This window comes from Chenopodium album, chromosome 16 (genome assembly GCF_948465745.1).
Source record: "Chenopodium album chromosome 16, dcCheAlbu1.1, whole genome shotgun sequence".
NCBI lineage: Eukaryota > Viridiplantae > Streptophyta > Magnoliopsida > Caryophyllales > Amaranthaceae > Chenopodium > Chenopodium album.
This window is the reverse complement of record NC_137849.1, coordinates 39,650,845-39,668,169: the sequence shown is the minus strand read 5'-3', so window position 1 is coordinate 39,668,169 and position 17,325 is coordinate 39,650,845. Positions and strand designations below refer to the sequence as shown.

The window sequence follows — 17,325 nt, the reverse complement described above, 5'->3', positions numbered from 1 at the left end:
ATAGTCTAAAGTGATGAAACATATACTCCACGTATTAGATTAGTGCTTTGAAACATATACTACTACAAAAAAAAAAAAAGTTATTCCATGTGTTTTGTATCAAAACATTATCGACTAGTGTACCTTACTACCTTAACCAAATAAAGTCGTTTGATGGAACATATATCGTTTTCAGTTTTCCTAATCTGTAATTTCATCAATTGTGGGTCTAAAGTATAAAAGCTAGCTGGCGACCGACGGGTAAACAATGACATAAAGAGTATAAATCAAGTATTGCTTTCCAAATTGATAGGGACTAAAGGGTTTGACATATCATTAATCAGGTCAGCTAACAATAAAATCCTGCAACACATGGATAGTTTTGCGATGCATTACAGACAATTTTCCGAATATCCCTCAGCCAAATATTAGTTTTACACCCATTGGGTCTAGTTTGATCATTCTGAAGTAGAGAAACTATTCCAATGGAAGTTACTACAGGATGCTCTGGCCACCAAATTAAACTAACTGCAGTAATATCATTAAGATAAATAGACAAACAAGAAGCATAAATATATTACCAAAAATATAAGCTGGTAGGCTAGTCCAACACCAGCGAAATCATTTTATACATCCAAAAGGCAGGTTTTGTGCAGTAGCACTTGACCATAACAGCAAAATAGTAGTACATTAGCACAACCCTAACAAATTATCTGATAAAAATCAACTAGTGTTCAATCTAGTATGCAACTGCATCATATGCTTGGTGTAGGCCCTCATTTGCACCATTCGGAACATTCACTCAAAATACAGTGATACGCACCCAATGAAGTGCAGAAATCTCGATAAACAAAAATATACTACCCTCGAGGCTGCTAAATCTGAAACCAAAGCATTTAAATTAATTCTCATTTTAAAATGAAACTACCCACACAGAGAGGAATATATAAATAGTAAGAAAATATCCAAAATAAAATTTCAAAGACAATAATGAGTCAACGGATATATATATATATATATATATATATATATATATATATATATATATATATATATATATATATATATATATATATATACTTTGTATATCATATGGTCACACAGGAGAATATATGAACAATTAAAAATCCCAAGTATAATTTTCAGAAAGGTCAAGTTTAGAGTAAATTCACTCTAATTCAACTTCAGGCATATTCAACAAAGTGGAAAAGGAAAATTGTGACTGAAAGATCCCTACGAATTGAAGAGTAATGGTTCCAAAAGTTGGCCAGTGAAATGATAGGAAAGGAGATCGAGGTAAGAAGAGATGATGCGCGGCTGCTCGGTGTGCTCACCCATTTATGAAATAGTACCACCAAACACATACAGAACATATGACATATAATTTCCTTTAAAGAAGAAAAGCTACTTTGACAGATGTAATAATCAAATAAAATCTTCTTGTACATCAGAAAAAGAAATTTGGGGAGAAGATAAGAGACTACACATTACTTTTTAATAAATTCTGCAATGAATATCATCGATTTTAATAATTCGTCTGTTAAAATCTAACTTCAATTCAGTTTTCCAAAAGAAAAATGACATATTGTTAATGTTTTAATACAGATTATGAATAGAATTTATTGTGATTCATAAAATTTCAAAAGTAACACAATAAGAAAACAATTTTCTGACCACCAAGAAAACAGATTATGTTTCTAGAATTCTAGTATTGGAAAGGTCTACAGCCAAGTGAAAGGCCAAAAGCCAGAAGGATACACCGATTAAGACCAATCCCATCCCAACTTTGACATGTCAAGATTAACTTATCAGTTTATCTAGCCCCAAAAACATAAACCAAATCCTATAGACCAAGACCGAACAGAACTGCAGCAAAGCATTAGATAGAAAAGCTCCAGGGAGGTGTGTGTGCACAGGCAATGGGGGTTCATAGAAAGAGCAGATAATTAGGAGCAAATTAAAGATATTGGTGTGCAGCAGCTAGGGCGAGGCAGCCCCGAGGCTAAGTCCCAAACGTTTCACTTTCAGGGTGGTTTTATTTCATTTCCATATGCCAATAGCCCAAAATAGAACTTCAGAAGCTGAAACACTCTTGTTACTCCCCTCCCCCAGATTTTCATAACAGTGACAGGTGGCGCTGTGGCACACTGGCACTCCTACTGTTTGCAACTCTGAAGACAGCTTTCTAGTCTGGTGGATTAGGATTTCAAATTATGCTAACTTTAAAAATGGTACTCGTATTAAAAAAAATTTAAAAAAACCACTGAAAGTTAAGGTCACACACTCCCCCTCATGGCCTCATTCGATAAAGAAAACACTCCACTACTTCCCCTCACATCCACCTTTTTATTCAGATAGAAATTGTTAACCACTCACCAAATCCACCTAAAACTAAATGCCTTGATAAATAAAAAGTCAATCGGGACAAAGGGAGTAATAACTTAACATCATACTTAATGAGTGAAACTAAAATTGAAAAATGCATAACATACATGCTTCAGTGATTATTGCTTTGAACATCTAGCCATCTTTGTCCTTGCGTGACACAGGGCCTCACAGAGGACAGAGGGCCCCACCTGGACAAATGTCAAGTTACCAACAAAACAAGTCAAAACCAGATCAATGACACTTGTAAATTATGTTTGCATAACAGATAAACTACATTATACCAATTCCTGTTGACTATTTGCCAATTTATTATTTACATAGAACAGAGTGTAGGAGAGAGTAAGAGGGAAAGTCCAAGTTTGAAATTTATAAGAGAAGAAAAGAGCCTGAGAAGTGTGAGACTATGCGACCGAAAACCTTTAATATTACTATTTTTTCCACACCGAGAAATGTGAATAGAATCTCACTTGGAATATACTCTGACACTCAGTAGAAAACTAAAGACAGATCCAATATAATGGCAACAGAAAGGTTGATATTTAAGCTTGGAAGCTAAGGTTAATTTTTTTATATAGCCCAATAGAAAATTAGATTTAAAAAAAAAATGGGGAAATGAATTGACACATGGACACCTCAAAAGGCCAATGCAAAATCCAGCCCTAAAAAGCCTAGCGTCTTTTGATTCACAAAGCTACATGCAGCTAAATATTTCAATAATGAGAAGTCCAAGCAGCCTATAATTAGCTAATTGATATCATCAAGTAATAGGCTATCCATTATAAGACAAACAGTTATAAAGTAAAGAGCTTTGAAGCGCTCCCACAAAACAAGTTTAGTGCATCCACGGATTCACCTTACCTGTGGCAACAAAATTGGTCAGGCACTGCTGCCGATAGAAGGAAGATTGATGATTTTCCCCACAGCGACCGTTTTCCCTGACAGTAGATGAAAAAAATATTAAACATGCAAAACAAGCAGCACAATCAAAAAGTTCATCAACAATACAGCAAAAATCATCACCTTCAGTTCGAAGGGTAAACCTTCCAAGCTGTGGAAAATCAGAAAACTTCTCCACACATATGGAATTGTTTAGCTACAAACAAAATAAATTTGACAAGTTAGCACAAATTCCACTGGTCAATACAGTCGGCTGAACAGGTGAAACACTTTGTAAGTATGTATCCCTAAGGGAAAGCCAAAACAAGAAGGAAGAATTTTTATGTGGCACAAGGACAGTAGCTGACATTATACTTAAATTGAAACAAATATTTAATATAACATCCAAACTTCAAAACTATAATGGCTCAATGGCTGTTAACGCAGGCAAGAGGGGATTGTATATGTGGAAGTTAACTAATAACACATAGATAATATATGTATATACATATACATCACTACGTATCAAGAAAAAACCGGACACTGACTTAGCAACAATGCAAGTATTATACACTAATAATAATAATAGCAGTAGTGAGGTTAACACCCATATGAGCACACACAGCGGGGAGAGGAAAAATATATCTCCAAGACAAACCTGAATACGACAGTCAACAACAGCATTATTCTTCACAAAAAGAACTTTCTTCTTCATTGGTTTCCCAGTTTTTAAATCAATCTGCCGCAGCAGCTCTACAATCTCACATTCTTCAACAACTGAATGAACATGCAAGACTGCCTTGTAGCCAGCGGTAAAAATTGCCTACGAAAGCAACAACAATTAGCCCCCCAAAAAAAGCCATGCATTCATTAAAAAAAAAAAAAAAAAAAAAGAAAAAAAAAAAAAAGAAAGAAGAGGATAACTTCTCACATACATTATCAAGCAACTCAAGGATCCTTAACTGAGCAACAAACTCATTTACAGCTGGAATTGGCTTGGCTGAGGTACAACAAAAATAAAGAGCAAATCATCATCAACCACTTTAACAGAGAAAAAAATCTCAAAAATAAGAAATAATCCTATAAACAAATTAAAACAGCATGCCTCCTCATTAACAGATATGCATCATAACCTTTTCAATAGCATTTTTCCCTCACTAAAGTGCACTTTGGGATACTGTTCAATTTTATGACAAAATCTCTTTCCCATATACACCCCAACTAAGAGCAAATTCACTCATAAATCCACTAAAGCCGCCTCCCACAGTAAGCACCTCACTCCTACTCCCCAATTGCAAGCACATTTATCCTTTAGTACACCTAAGCCCATCATACAGTACAGTTAATCAGTTGATACCGCTGGAAAACAAAAGATACGCATTCCAAATCACTATATGGTACGCTGTACGCAATTACAATGGGTTACTCTCACACGAGTTATGGTTGTAAAAAACGATCCCAATTTCCCAATGTCAAGCTATGTAACACTTGTCACAAATCAAATCGCTACAAAAAAAGATTAAAAAATTCAAAAACTAAAAAGAAAAACAAAACACAACACAACCAGAGGTTTTAAAAGGAGAAGAATTGTCAAGTGTAGATGAGTCATCTAATGACAAACCATATGAAACCAGTGGGTTAATTTTCTAAACATAGAAAATAATCATATTCTTCATAGATTGTAACAACCTCTACCAAATTTACAGGTACTTAAGGAAATTAAAAACTATCCTCTGTCATCCATAGGCAACATACTTCAAGAGCAGACATGGCAACTAATAATTAGAACTACTAGCCAGCAAAACACAGCCCTTTATAAGGGCCTATCATATGCCGGGTTTCTTGGGAAATAAAAAACTGAATGTCTATACATTCCACCTGACCATTAAATAGTCATCTATTATATATTAATGTTTGTGTTACAAATAAAAGATACTTCTGATCGCTTAATTTGTTTCACGGGAGCTGGGAAGCTTCATATAGATTGTGCAGGGGATAAAAAGAAGTTACTTAAGAAAGCATATTTAATGATTCAGCATCAGCAAAGTATGGAAGTAAATCAAAGTTCTTTACAAAAAATCCAATTCAAAACAAAATTAAATGAGAGTTGTCAGGAAAGAAGAGTATATTCACAGAGCCCAAGAGGCATGATTAACTTACAAATGCTTGACAAGACAAAGCCTGATAATATATCTTCTTCTTCAATTCCAGACAGTCTAACCCGCAGATTTTCACCAGGGTCTGCACGTTTGACCTTATCATCATCAATATATATGGCAACAACTTTCACATTAACCTGCAGACCAAATCTCAATTAATCAATCGATAACATCAGCCTTTTGTTAAGTACTAAATTACTAAATATGATACAATTGTCAAAACTAAACCTTGTTGGGCATGACAATTAAGGAATCACCCTCCCGTATAGAGCCAGACTCTACTTTTCCCATGACAACAGTTCCCAGGTCCTTGAATTTATCAATGATGGGCATCCTGCAGTTAATATTGTCTATTAGAAACTCAGATATTTACTACTGCAAATACATACATGAATCATAATATGTTAAAGGAAGAAAATAGCCCAAGGCAGTAGCAATTCCGAGCATAATATCATTTTTAAAATATGCTCAAAAGAAGAGTACAAGTTCCAGGTTAAAAACATGCTTCCATAATCAGTCAGGATGTGGAGCTTGTCATGATAGACAGCATGGCAAACAAGATTTGAACAGCATAGCCCTAACTGAATTACTACAAGAAGCTAGCCAAGAAATTGTCTGTAATTGTTGGCACTACTATAGGAATTCTGATGAAAAGTACAGAGCTTCACTCACACTAGAATGAATTCAAGTTCCTGTGAAAATGCTACTGAGAAGTTGGGATAGGGGAGCACTCATCTAACAAAATGCAGTCACCAATTCATATCTTTTCAAATTTAATATATCAAGCATAGAAGAAAAACTTTGAACCAATTATAACAAGTACAACCCGGTCATCAAGATCAACAAATTTGAAGTTGTTCCTCAACCACTTATGGTGATCCATGTTAGGCGTACATCACAACAAGTCCAGCTTAACAACCTCAGGACTAGAAGTACCTCCAGATCACGAGCAAGACTGGTTAAAAATTCGCATAAATGCCCATAATTTCCGCAACTTTGAAAATGCATATATCATACCACATTTGAATAGGGAAGAGAAGAACAGTATTCTTTAAAGAGACGTTCAATATAAAAATGATGTACCTAAAGGGGCCTTTGGGATCTCGTGTAGGGACTTCAACATTATCTAGCACTTCAAAAAGACATGGACCATCCCACCATGGACATACGCTTTTGTCCACTCTTGCTTTTAGGTTTGACCCCACCAAACCTGATATTGGGAGAAATTGGACATCTGCAAATGTTGACCAATTATCAAACGGTAAGAAATTATAAAAATATTATTATCTGCAGAATCCAGCATAGATACATCAACCTCATGAAAGTTTTCTAAATATTTCCAACGAAATGTACAGAAGTAGATTAAAATACATGTCAAAGAAGCACACAACAAGGTGAATTGGAATGAAAAAGTAACAGAACAAATCCAAGATTAGTTACAGACGTAAAACATTAATAGAAACATAATTCACATGAAAACAGCTACAATGCCTACAAGGGTCAAACGAAAATCCAAATATAAAGGTTAACTACCTTTCTTGACATTGTAGCCTGAAGATTTCAAGAAAGGAATCATCTTTGACTCTATTTCATCGTACCTGAGGATAATAAGGCCCATGTGAACAAATAGAAAGAAAATATAAGGCAGAAAAAAAGCGATAAAGGTTAAAACTTCAAGGCCTCCTATGGACTATGGTCATGGCTCATTGAGAGACTTCAAAATAAATCCAACACCCCTACCCATCAGATAAAATAGCCCCCTAAATGATCAACAAAATGTCTAATATTAAATAGGCATTTCTAGTGCAAAAATCAAATATATGGTGGATGCTTTTAAGTCTAATCAACACAGGGGACTTGAAGGCAAAAAAAAAAAAAAATATTGCCCCGTGGAATAACAAGAAAAAAAATGACACAACGTAAAACACTAAATCAGTGCAAACAAAAAAGATACAATCGACGTGTCTTCAGTAATTAAAACTGTTCTTTCAAAAACCAGGAGTGCTACATCACCCACCTATTTACAGGAGTGCTAAATCAGATAAAAATTGAAGTGCCAGGTAAGGGTTGAATAACATAGCTAAAATCAATCTTCTACAGTTCTGTTGTATCAGTACAGATACATCTCGTCAGGTTCTGAGACTAGATCACATGACGAATAAACAGAAAGTCAATACTGATTCTGCTGTTCAGGAAGCCCTAACCCACCTTGAGCCACATAAAAAGAAGGGGGAAAAGATAAAGCTATGATTATTACTTTAAGTAAATATTATGGGTTAACATTAAGAGATTAAAAATTTTGAGATCTCGGATCTAATTGACAAAAATAAATTACAAAACCTTTCTTTTGACCAATTGACTGTAGGTTCATCCATCTTGTTGACCACGACTATAAGCTTGGCCACACCCAAAGTCTTTGCAAGCAAGACGTGTTCTCTAGTCTGTCCACCTTTCTCATATCCAGTTTCAAACTCTCCTTTTCGAGCAGATATCACCTACATTTATGGACATCCATATATATATATATCAAAGTTTAGAGATTATGCATTCCAAGCCAATGCACCTAGCCTGAGGGACAAAAAAAATAAATAAATAAATAAAGCCCTTAACACTTACCAAAACCCCAATGTCAGCTTGTGAAGCCCCACTGATCATATTTGGTACATAGCTTTTATGACCCTGCAAAACAAAAAGGCACAATGCTACTTGCTAAGAAAACAGAAGAGCACAAACATAAAATACAGCGGACAGGATTTAATAACATTTTAATAAAAACACACTGATCCACAACAAACCAGTATCATTATATATAAATATTTTTCACCGGTATAAAATACAGCTACGCAATGGAGACTATAAGACTTCAAATGCGAAGTTACCAAAATTTCTGCAACATTACTACTAAGTAAAAATTAGAAGCCAAGAAATATAAGAGCATCTACAGTTCCTATAGCCAAACAGTTGTGCTTCCAAGTTACGAATACTAGAAGTATTTCTTTGTACAAAGCCAACACTGTGAATTATAAGTATGGTTATAGTTGCTAGTCTTGCTACAAAGGATAATGTTAAAAGCAAAGGTGATTAGAGGTCATTTAAAAGATAATGATGGAATAAATTAGATTCCTCGGTTTCTTTGTACAAAGCCAACACTGTGAATTCTAAGTATGGGTATAGTTGCTAGTCTTGCTACTGAGGAAAATGTTAAAAACAAAGGTGATTAAAAGTCCTTTAAAAGATAATGATGGAATAAATTAAATAACTTGGATGGTGTAGGAACCCCTTCAGTTAGAACACCTAAGTACAAAAGGCCAAAATGCCACCAGCATATCCCCATCATGCACATTTGACCATACATAAAGGATTTGGACCATGCAATCCTTCTTAACCAACGTAATGGAGAGCTGAGGTTCAGGACATAGATGCTTGAGGTGGATTTAAGATAGCCTATCAACTTTGTACTTTTCAGTTGTAGAAAGTACATTGCAAACCCATCATTGTATTACCATCTTTTTTTTTCTTCTATTGCAGTTGAATGCAGAGAAGCAAATCAACAAGCCTCAGAAAATGGAACCCAAAAAAAAAAAAAAAAAAAAAAAAAAAAAAAAAAACTCAATTGCAGAAATGTAAGCTGGCTAAAAAGGTAATCAAACATAAAAGACAAGCTCGTCTATGGTAAGAAAATTTAAACATATACTCACTGCTTTGTTTTTAATAGTCAGTCTAATTCCAAAGCAAAGGAACTTCATTACCAAGCAACTTTTAAACCCAAAAAAAGAAATAAAGGACAAAATCAGTTTATGAATTCATGATTACCGGTGCATCCAAAATGGTAAACCTGGTTCTCTCAGTCTCGAAATGTGCTCTACCAACTTCAACTGTAATACCCTGCCATCAGCATTTAAGCAATTAATGAGCTATCTTCCGCTATATATAAACAGCTTTAGCAATGGAATCATTGCAAGTTTCAAGCCTAAAAATTAAGCAGATGAAAGACAAAATACCTTTGAACGTTCTTCTTCATTAGTATCCATAATGTATGCCATGTACCTAGGCACAGAGATACACATTTAGCCAAGAACAAGTCTGAAATCATGATAACTCCAATCCTGTCTAACTCCAAGATACTTTAGATGATGTTACATAGTCTTGGCATGCACTATTATCCAATAGTTCCAAATGGAAAGCACCAAGAAAGAACTTTAGTCTAAAGAGTAACAGTACAAAATACAAAAGACCTATAAAGAAAAGGCACACAAATCATGCAATAAAATTGATATAATTTCACAGTGAGGCAGAGCCTAGATTCTGGAAATAACCAACAGCCCTTTTCCACTAGCAACCAAGAAACTACCAACTATATATCATCTTATTCATCATGATTACTCGAGCATATATTCTGAATGAAGCAAAAAAAAAAAAAAAAATCCAGTGATATAAAATAATGAAGACACAGCTACAGAAAAACATGTCTCACCAGCTGTCTCTTGCTTTATCCTTGGCTTCTTTCTCGTACTTTTGGATTGTACGGTCATCAACCTGCCCGCTTAGAAAAAGAATTTGGCCACCAATCGTTGACTTACCAGCATCTGACATCCAAATGTGAAGATTTTTCAAGAAAATTATAATGTTTCACAATCGCAAACTTTTTAAGATACTCCAAGTCATTAAAGAAAAACAATAAATGGTCCAGAAAGCAGTTTAATAGCTTTACAAAATGACAAGCAAGCTGTTTAACATAAACGACCAAAAAAAAACAGTGTTATGCAACAGCCAACTCCAGGGAAGAGACAGTGTTATGCAACAGTAGCAGAAGAAAGATACGGAAAATACTTTTGAGTCAATTTTTTCAATACCAGGCAGATTCAGTCAACTGTTCCTGGAGATGATAGTTCTTAATCTAGCCTTTAAATTTTGGTTTAATGTACAATTTACCAGGCCTGTGCAAGCATTAGAAATCAACTACTATGCAAAATTAATCCCTGGTACACACAAAAATAATGCAGAGATATGCAGAGATAAGGACAACAGTGGAGAAACAAAAAGGACCACCATAAGATCAAAGGGTGAAATTTGAGTCAGAGTCATACAGAGCCCAACCTATTGACAAGAATTATAATAGTCATTCCATCTAAAAATATTTGTTTACAACAAAGAATAGCTCCCAGAGAAGGAGATTAAAATTAAAGAAGGGGGTAGCACTAACACTAAAAGATTGGCTGGATTGCCCATGCCACCCCTAGAGAAGCTTTTTCCCCTTAACAAAATTACTAGTAAACTCGCTTTAGTCTCTATCATCCGACCTCCATCATCTCTCACATCAGTCTCTCTCTTCATTTACCTCCATCTATATCCTCTCAATTGTTATCCCAACCTCTACATTCTAGATGTTCTTCAAACTCCAACTCTCTCTTTCATATATCCTCTCTCCTCCGCCTTTCTTTTTGTTCTGTTCCTTCTCCCTTCTTGTCCGAATGTGATCACCAGCACTCACACATTACCTCTCTCTTCCCCTTAAGCTTCCAGTAAATTTACTCCCTTAAATTGATCAGGGGAACCAAGGCATGACCTAGAGAGTTGTAAAGAAACCCAAATACCCTCCAGATAAATTCACAGATTGCTTATCAAAGAATGGGAGTAAGAACCTATTTTCTCACAAGAACCTGGATATCTTGTCAGCATAATATGGCATAAAATAAAGAGGTATGACTAAGGTAAACAGATTTGAAATCCACAACACCACAAATGCAAAATAAATGATCTCATAAATGAACAAGAATCACGGCCATCTGACGTCATCCAGCTCCACAACAACAAAAGTGCACACCTTTCAATCTTTCATCCAATGTGTCAAGAAGAAATAAGGTGAGAGGGATCCTAATGCTTTTATGCGCCTCAGTGAGCCTACTGTAATTTTACACCAAAAAAAAAAAAAAAAAAAAAGGGGGGGGGGGGGGGGGGGGGGGGGGTGTGCGCCTTTGTTTGCCTCTTTGAAACCACCTCACCTAGGCCAATAAAATTACTTGACCTTTACTGACTTGGGCTTCAGCACCTAAGCGTGCCTTTTTATATACTTCCTAAGAGCATGTACATGGAAAAGAGATGGAAAAACATCAAAAGTTAACTCACCAACGTGACCAATAGATACAACATTAAGGTGACGCTTCTTGCTCCTAGCCTCCTCAACATCCTTCACTTCCTTTACTTCGTGGACAGGAGCTTCCACCTTTTCCTTTACTTCGTGGACAGGAGCTTCCACCTTTTCCTTCTCTGAAAAAATCCATTATAAAAATACCCTAGTCAGATCATTATCTCAAAAATTAATTTATCTCAAAAAATGTAACCAACTACATAAGTGCCTAAATAACCAGGATCCTCATATAATCACGTGCACACACACACAACAAAACAGAGACCAGCGGTCTGCCTTCAGAATTTGTTTTTTAAAAAAAAAAAAGCACGCACAATAGATCTTATAAAAGCCACACGTAATTACAACAAAGTGAACTCCATAGTCATTAAACATAGAGGAAAATGCCAAAGTATAAACAACATCTCCTCTCAAACCCTCAATAATACCTTTTGGCTCTACTTCCATCTGTTCAGCATTTGTGGACTCTACAATATCTGGGTGAAACAAAACGAAAAAGTCAATTACATTGAATTAATTCCTTCAAGCAGAGAAATCAGCAACTGTAAATTATAAAATTGAATTGAGATCATTTTCATGTATATCATCCAAATTAACAATCAGCTTCATATTTGTAAAAGAGACATGTTAGAGAAACCTCATTAATTTGAGATGAAGTGTTATTACTCCATTGCTAGAGGATATAAACCTTTACTGTAAGTTTTTGGAGTGTGGCTCTGTTCTTTAAACAGGCAAACATATTAAGCAGCGAGCCACATGGTCTAAACCAGCAACTGATCTATAATAGAATATCACTACATAGTTTTGTGCCTAAATGCCCCATGGAACACGAATAATGTACCAGAAAAACATAATCTAAAAAAATACAGGGTAGACTAACTCACCTAATCTCACAAAAAAAAAAAGAAAAAAAAAAAAAAAAAAAAAGAAAAAGAAAAAGAAAACAGTATATGATACATAAGATGTGCACGTAAATTTAACTACAAGAAAATAAGGTTCAATATCCTTGGAAAAAAGCCTAGAAAGAGAAGAAAATGTGATAAATAGACATACTAAGATAAAAAATAATCCTTCCACTTCATAATAATCGCAACAGTAGGGATAGCACAAAGTTTTAGGAAAATTATAGGGTGTGACTAAAATGGCAAATTTATAATATATAAAGTATATTTAGTGGGGGATATATTTAATTGTTTGTAAGAGAGAAATAATAAAAAGTAGTGTATAAGTGGAGTTAATATGAGAAAGAAATAATAAAATAGCAGTGGCCGACCCTTATCAACTATGGAAGTGTTGCAATTATTATGAAACGGATGAAAAGGGAATGTGTTGCAATCATTATGAAACGGAGGGAGTAGTGATTTAAATTATTTTTTATAAAAGTTCACTAGGGGATATACAAAAGAACTGCTATGAAGGTTAAGAAGAGACCTGGCAAAAAACAAGATGAAATGATATAGAAGTGAACATAAATGAACAAGGAAGAAATAGGGTTCACTATCCAGGCATAAATAGTATGAGAAGAGAAGTATATGGGGAAGAAAAACAACACACACAAGGGGATTAACAAAAAGACAGCAGCATATCAAGCTGCCATTGGCCTATTTTTGAATCTGACTTGAAATAGACAACAAAAATCAGTTTTTAACCTCAATGAAGGTCTTTACTTAGACAGGGACTAGATATCTTCTACAATCGTAATTCTTTTCTCTAATTCATCGACCTTTTTTAAACCAAAACAATAAATTAATTATTTCATAAATAATCATTTGTTGGTGTGAGTGTGTGGCTCTAAAGTCTAAGCTCTGCTCTCTCTATCCACCCAAATATGGACACATAATCCCTCGACATTTCATCGATATCATCTCTCTAAATAGTTATCAGTCTTGTCATAAATGATTTGTTTCCAAAGATATGAACTTGATAAAGTGAGAGGTGTTACATAACATAAGGTAGTAACATTACAAACATAACTAAATCATGGTCTAATACTTCTAGTAAACAAATTGTTTGTCAAGGCCATGGTCTTTCTGACAAAGGATATGGAAATCTTTTGTTTTTGGTGTATAGTACTTACTACTTAGATCTCAAGACAGGATTGTTATACTGAATACTGAGTAGCATGAGATATATTAATTGTGTCAGTGCACAATTAATGTAGTGGGCATAACATGAAAATGAAATTAAGTGTTATACAAACAATAGTTGGTAATAGTCTAGGTACTAGTCACTTTCTGCAGCTACTCAGTATACAGATTATACTGTCATGGATAGAACAAAGAATTGGGACAACTGTACTAGAAAAGTCTACCTTCTTCCATTTCAACTGCACCATCAGCTTCTTTTGGCTTAATATCCTCCACATCTATTGCACCACTATCTTCTACTTCACATAAAAGTATAAAGCATGATAAAGTTCATTGAAATTACAAATAAAACACTAAAGAAAAAACACAGATATCCAGCACAGTAGATTACCAGATGAATCAAGCTGCAGAGCGCGTATATCTTCCGAAAGATCTGCCATAAACAAAAATTTTGCATAAGAAGGAAGTTAAGCCATAACAATTTACAATCCATACAGACAACAACTAGCAGACAGATCAACAAACTCGTGACGACGAAACAAGACTATAGCTTCAAGTCAATCGGGTGTAAAAAAAACATTTACCCTTTTCCCTCTTTACAGCAGCAAATACAAAATCATAAAAACCATTCCAGTAGCTTTTGGAAGAAAAAAAAATCCACTGAATCAACAGGTAAACTGAATGCAAACATAGTAATTCTATATTTCTAGCAATGAACAGAGCCACTCCTTCCATCCCAAGCACCCAATGAAATAACGAAAGCAGACAATGACTGACTATATTATGTAATAGAATGGGGTCAATGATTTATAAATCCAAACCATAATAACCCTCTTGACCTCATGAATCATATTGAAGTGTCACAACAGTCAATTGGCCCAATATCCATGATGAGGCACATCAAAATGTATAAATAAGGACACGAACAAAATAAAATGACTTTCTTTAGAACAATATCTTCAATGATACAAGTTTACTCAGTATTAACACAATGCCAATTGCAATGATAAAAACAACCTGAAATTAACTAGCTATCCGACAAACATTCGAACAAAAGGAAACACCAATAATCCAATCTTCAATCCTATAAATGCATGATAACGCCAGTCGAACAAGAAAATCTATAAAAAAAAAATGCAGAATTCAACACATAAACCAAACAAAAATTACAGGAATTAGGTGATACAATAATCAAATTTTCACACCAAAATCATGATGCAAAAAACAACCTTTATTAATTAAAAATCTAAAAAACTATACAAATAAAGCAATTGAAGATCAAATTTAGGAATACCCATAATTGGTGTTTGGATCAACGAACTAGCTTCTTAGTATACGATGATAACACCTGAGCAACAAGAAATTCTCCGATAAGAACCAAAAAATTCACAGCTCTAAGAAAAATTAAGGATTTTTAGCAGTAAAGTACAGTAAATCGAATATTGGAAGAAGTTTGGTGATGGCGAAGAGAAAAGGCGTCAAAATCAAGGAATCTGATGCGCAAAATTGGTAAGAAAGAGAAGATGACGAGAGAGAAAAACCCTAATTTTACCTGACGCTACTCTCTCAGAGTTGATTGTAATCTCCGGTATGGCGGCGAAATAGGGTGCTGTGTAAACAAGTGAAAAAAGTGAAGTGCGAAAAAGAGGTTATGTGTTATGGACTTTAGGGGTTACGTGAGTTTTGTCCTCTCCAACAAATATCCTTACGTGTGACACCACGTAGTTAGCAAACGGGTCGAGTCGTGTAGATTTCACAAGTAAGTTAGTTTTTCTATCATGCGACTTGTTTGTTGATATCCTTATGAAGTTATAAAAGGCGTTTTTTGCATAATTACCAAGCAAGTCGAGCTGTGTAAGATCTTGGACAATTGGACCTAGGTCTTTGAATCTAGGGTTCAAACCCAGGATCTTTAAAAGGTTAATCATTGAGTTTTATATATCAAGACAAGAACTGGATCATACTTGGGTATATCTTGAGATCATAAAAAGATAGATCCTATGAATAAAAGAAAAAGGATATAATAAGTTGCTGTCAAGAAATGTTATAAAAGATCAAAGTTGGCAACTTTATCTCTACTAGGGTATCCTACGCGCGCAATGCGCGCGGAAGGGCTAGCTCTTGCGGAGAATTTGTATTGACATGTATTTATACCGTTGGTTTAAGTGGTAGACCTTGTAATTTTAATACGTACACTATCTAGTTTATGTGTCTATGTGGTATATTTGTAGAATAGTATAAGAAAGCCACAAAAAATATTTTAAGACAATTATTTTTTAAAACCCTAAAAAGTTTGATAGTGTTATTTCAAAATTATTATTAAATAATATTTAATTGATTTGCATCCCTTCATATTTTAAGCGTCGAGTGTTAGTTTAGAACTCTTAGCTTAATTGATGTGCATGTTTCAATAATATTTAGGGTCTGTTCACATTTACTTAATTTCAGTTCAGTTCAGCTCCAATCAGTTTAGTTCAGTTTAGCTCCTAATTTCCTTCTCTCATAAAAAATTCATTTCAGCTCAATTCAGTTCAGTTCAGTTCAGTTCAACTCAGTTTAGTAAATATGAACAGGCCCTTATTGTACTATTTTTAGCGTGTTTTTCTTCAAATGGTTTTTTCGTGAGCTGTGGACATGTGGTCATATGGACTATGGACTAATAGTATGTAAAATGTTGCAGCTAAAAACTTAATAATATATAATTTTTCCTCTATCTTAAATTCTCTCAATAATTAATACCAGCTATTTTTTTTCCTGCCATCGATTGATTTCCCTTGATTTTAGAAATTTTAAGTTCTTTATACCTCTTGATAACATACGTCTGCTCTAATATCACTGTACTATTTAATATAAATCTCATTCAAATTCTATTATGTTTTTTATATGTACAATTCAAAAGCTAATAAACCTTAACGATAGTTGTAATTAAAGGACAACAAGATAGTAAATAAGAAGAGCAATTACAAATGAGTAAAAATAAACAGTATCTTGGTTATAAACCGTCTCTTTGTATATACAATTTTTTTTTTCTTTTTAAACAATAATAATATCATATGAAGTGTACAACATTAGAATTTTTTTATTAAAAAAAAAACATTACATGTTTTTTGTTTAAAAAAACTGAATTAATTGATGATATATGAATAAAGAAAAAAGGCATTAAATATATTAATGATAGTAAACATATTAATGAGGGTAAAAAAGTAAATACACATTTTGCACACAATTTGGTACACATTTTTGAGGGTATAATTGGTAGCACACTATTCCTAAGAGTTATTTTCTACTTTTTATAAGGTAGGGATATTAACAAAAAAAGATCCTCTACACATTTGAAAATCTTAAAGATGATCAACTAAAGCCCATCCAGTCCGAAAAAGGGAGGGTTTGGGCAAGCCAAAAACTTTATTTTAGTTCAAAATCCGAACCCGGCCTGAAAAAACCAAAAAGCCCGCCAATCTTTATGGGTTTGGGCATAAGATTTGATATTAAGGCTCGACCTGGCTCAATTCACCTTTTAGAAAATCTCATGCTTACAGATGTAGACAAGCTAAGGAGAGGGGAAAAAGATTGTGTTGCAAAGAAAAGAGGACCAACCAACCAATCTAAGTGAATTGTTGATATGTCTACCTATATAGAGTTTTAACCCTGCTCCTTAGCTATTAGTACTAGTTTCAATTGTGTATTT

General features: G+C 34.4%; 1 protein-coding gene across 7 annotated transcripts; it reads right to left on the bottom strand.

Moving 5' to 3' along the window:
- Window positions 1-531: 531 nt before the first annotated feature.
- On the bottom strand, window positions 532-15,291 carry LOC145586489 (uncharacterized). 7 transcript variants are annotated; one of them, XR_014100955.1, is made up of 21 exons: window positions 15,190-15,291; window positions 14,932-14,985; window positions 14,029-14,070; window positions 13,862-13,936; window positions 11,979-12,026; window positions 11,529-11,669; window positions 9,877-9,988; window positions 9,404-9,449; window positions 9,216-9,287; window positions 8,019-8,081; window positions 7,743-7,897; window positions 6,936-7,000; window positions 6,486-6,636; window positions 5,631-5,736; window positions 5,404-5,539; window positions 4,179-4,243; window positions 3,902-4,066; window positions 3,388-3,460; window positions 3,221-3,302; window positions 2,472-2,555; window positions 532-860 (listed from the first exon to the last, which is right to left on the bottom strand). XR_014100955.1 is itself a non-coding variant. In XM_081643335.1 (20 exons), the coding sequence occupies exons 2-19, from the start codon at window positions 14,933-14,935 to the stop codon at window positions 3,244-3,246; spliced, it is 1,578 nt and encodes a 525-aa protein (XP_081499461.1). In that variant the 5' UTR covers window positions 14,936-14,985; window positions 15,190-15,291; the 3' UTR covers window positions 532-860; window positions 3,226-3,243. The 7 variants fall into 7 exon arrangements, 1 of the variants encoding a protein (XP_081499461.1); XR_014100954.1 differs by having other exon boundaries at window positions 3,226-3,302; XR_014100957.1 differs by having other exon boundaries at window positions 3,226-3,302; window positions 11,979-12,017.
- Between the last annotated feature and the right edge of the window lie 2,034 nt (window positions 15,292-17,325).

Excerpts from the sequence above, each read along its gene's own strand:
- LOC145586489 (XM_081643335.1), bottom strand. Across the intron at positions 9,450-9,876 it reads GATAAAGCAAGAGACAGCTG|GTACATGGCATACATTATGG; the intron begins GTGAGACATGTT and ends CTCTGTGCCTAG. Across the intron at positions 5,737-6,485 it reads GATCCCAAAGGCCCCTTTAG|GATGCCCATCATTGATAAAT; the intron begins GTACATCATTTT and ends TATTAACTGCAG.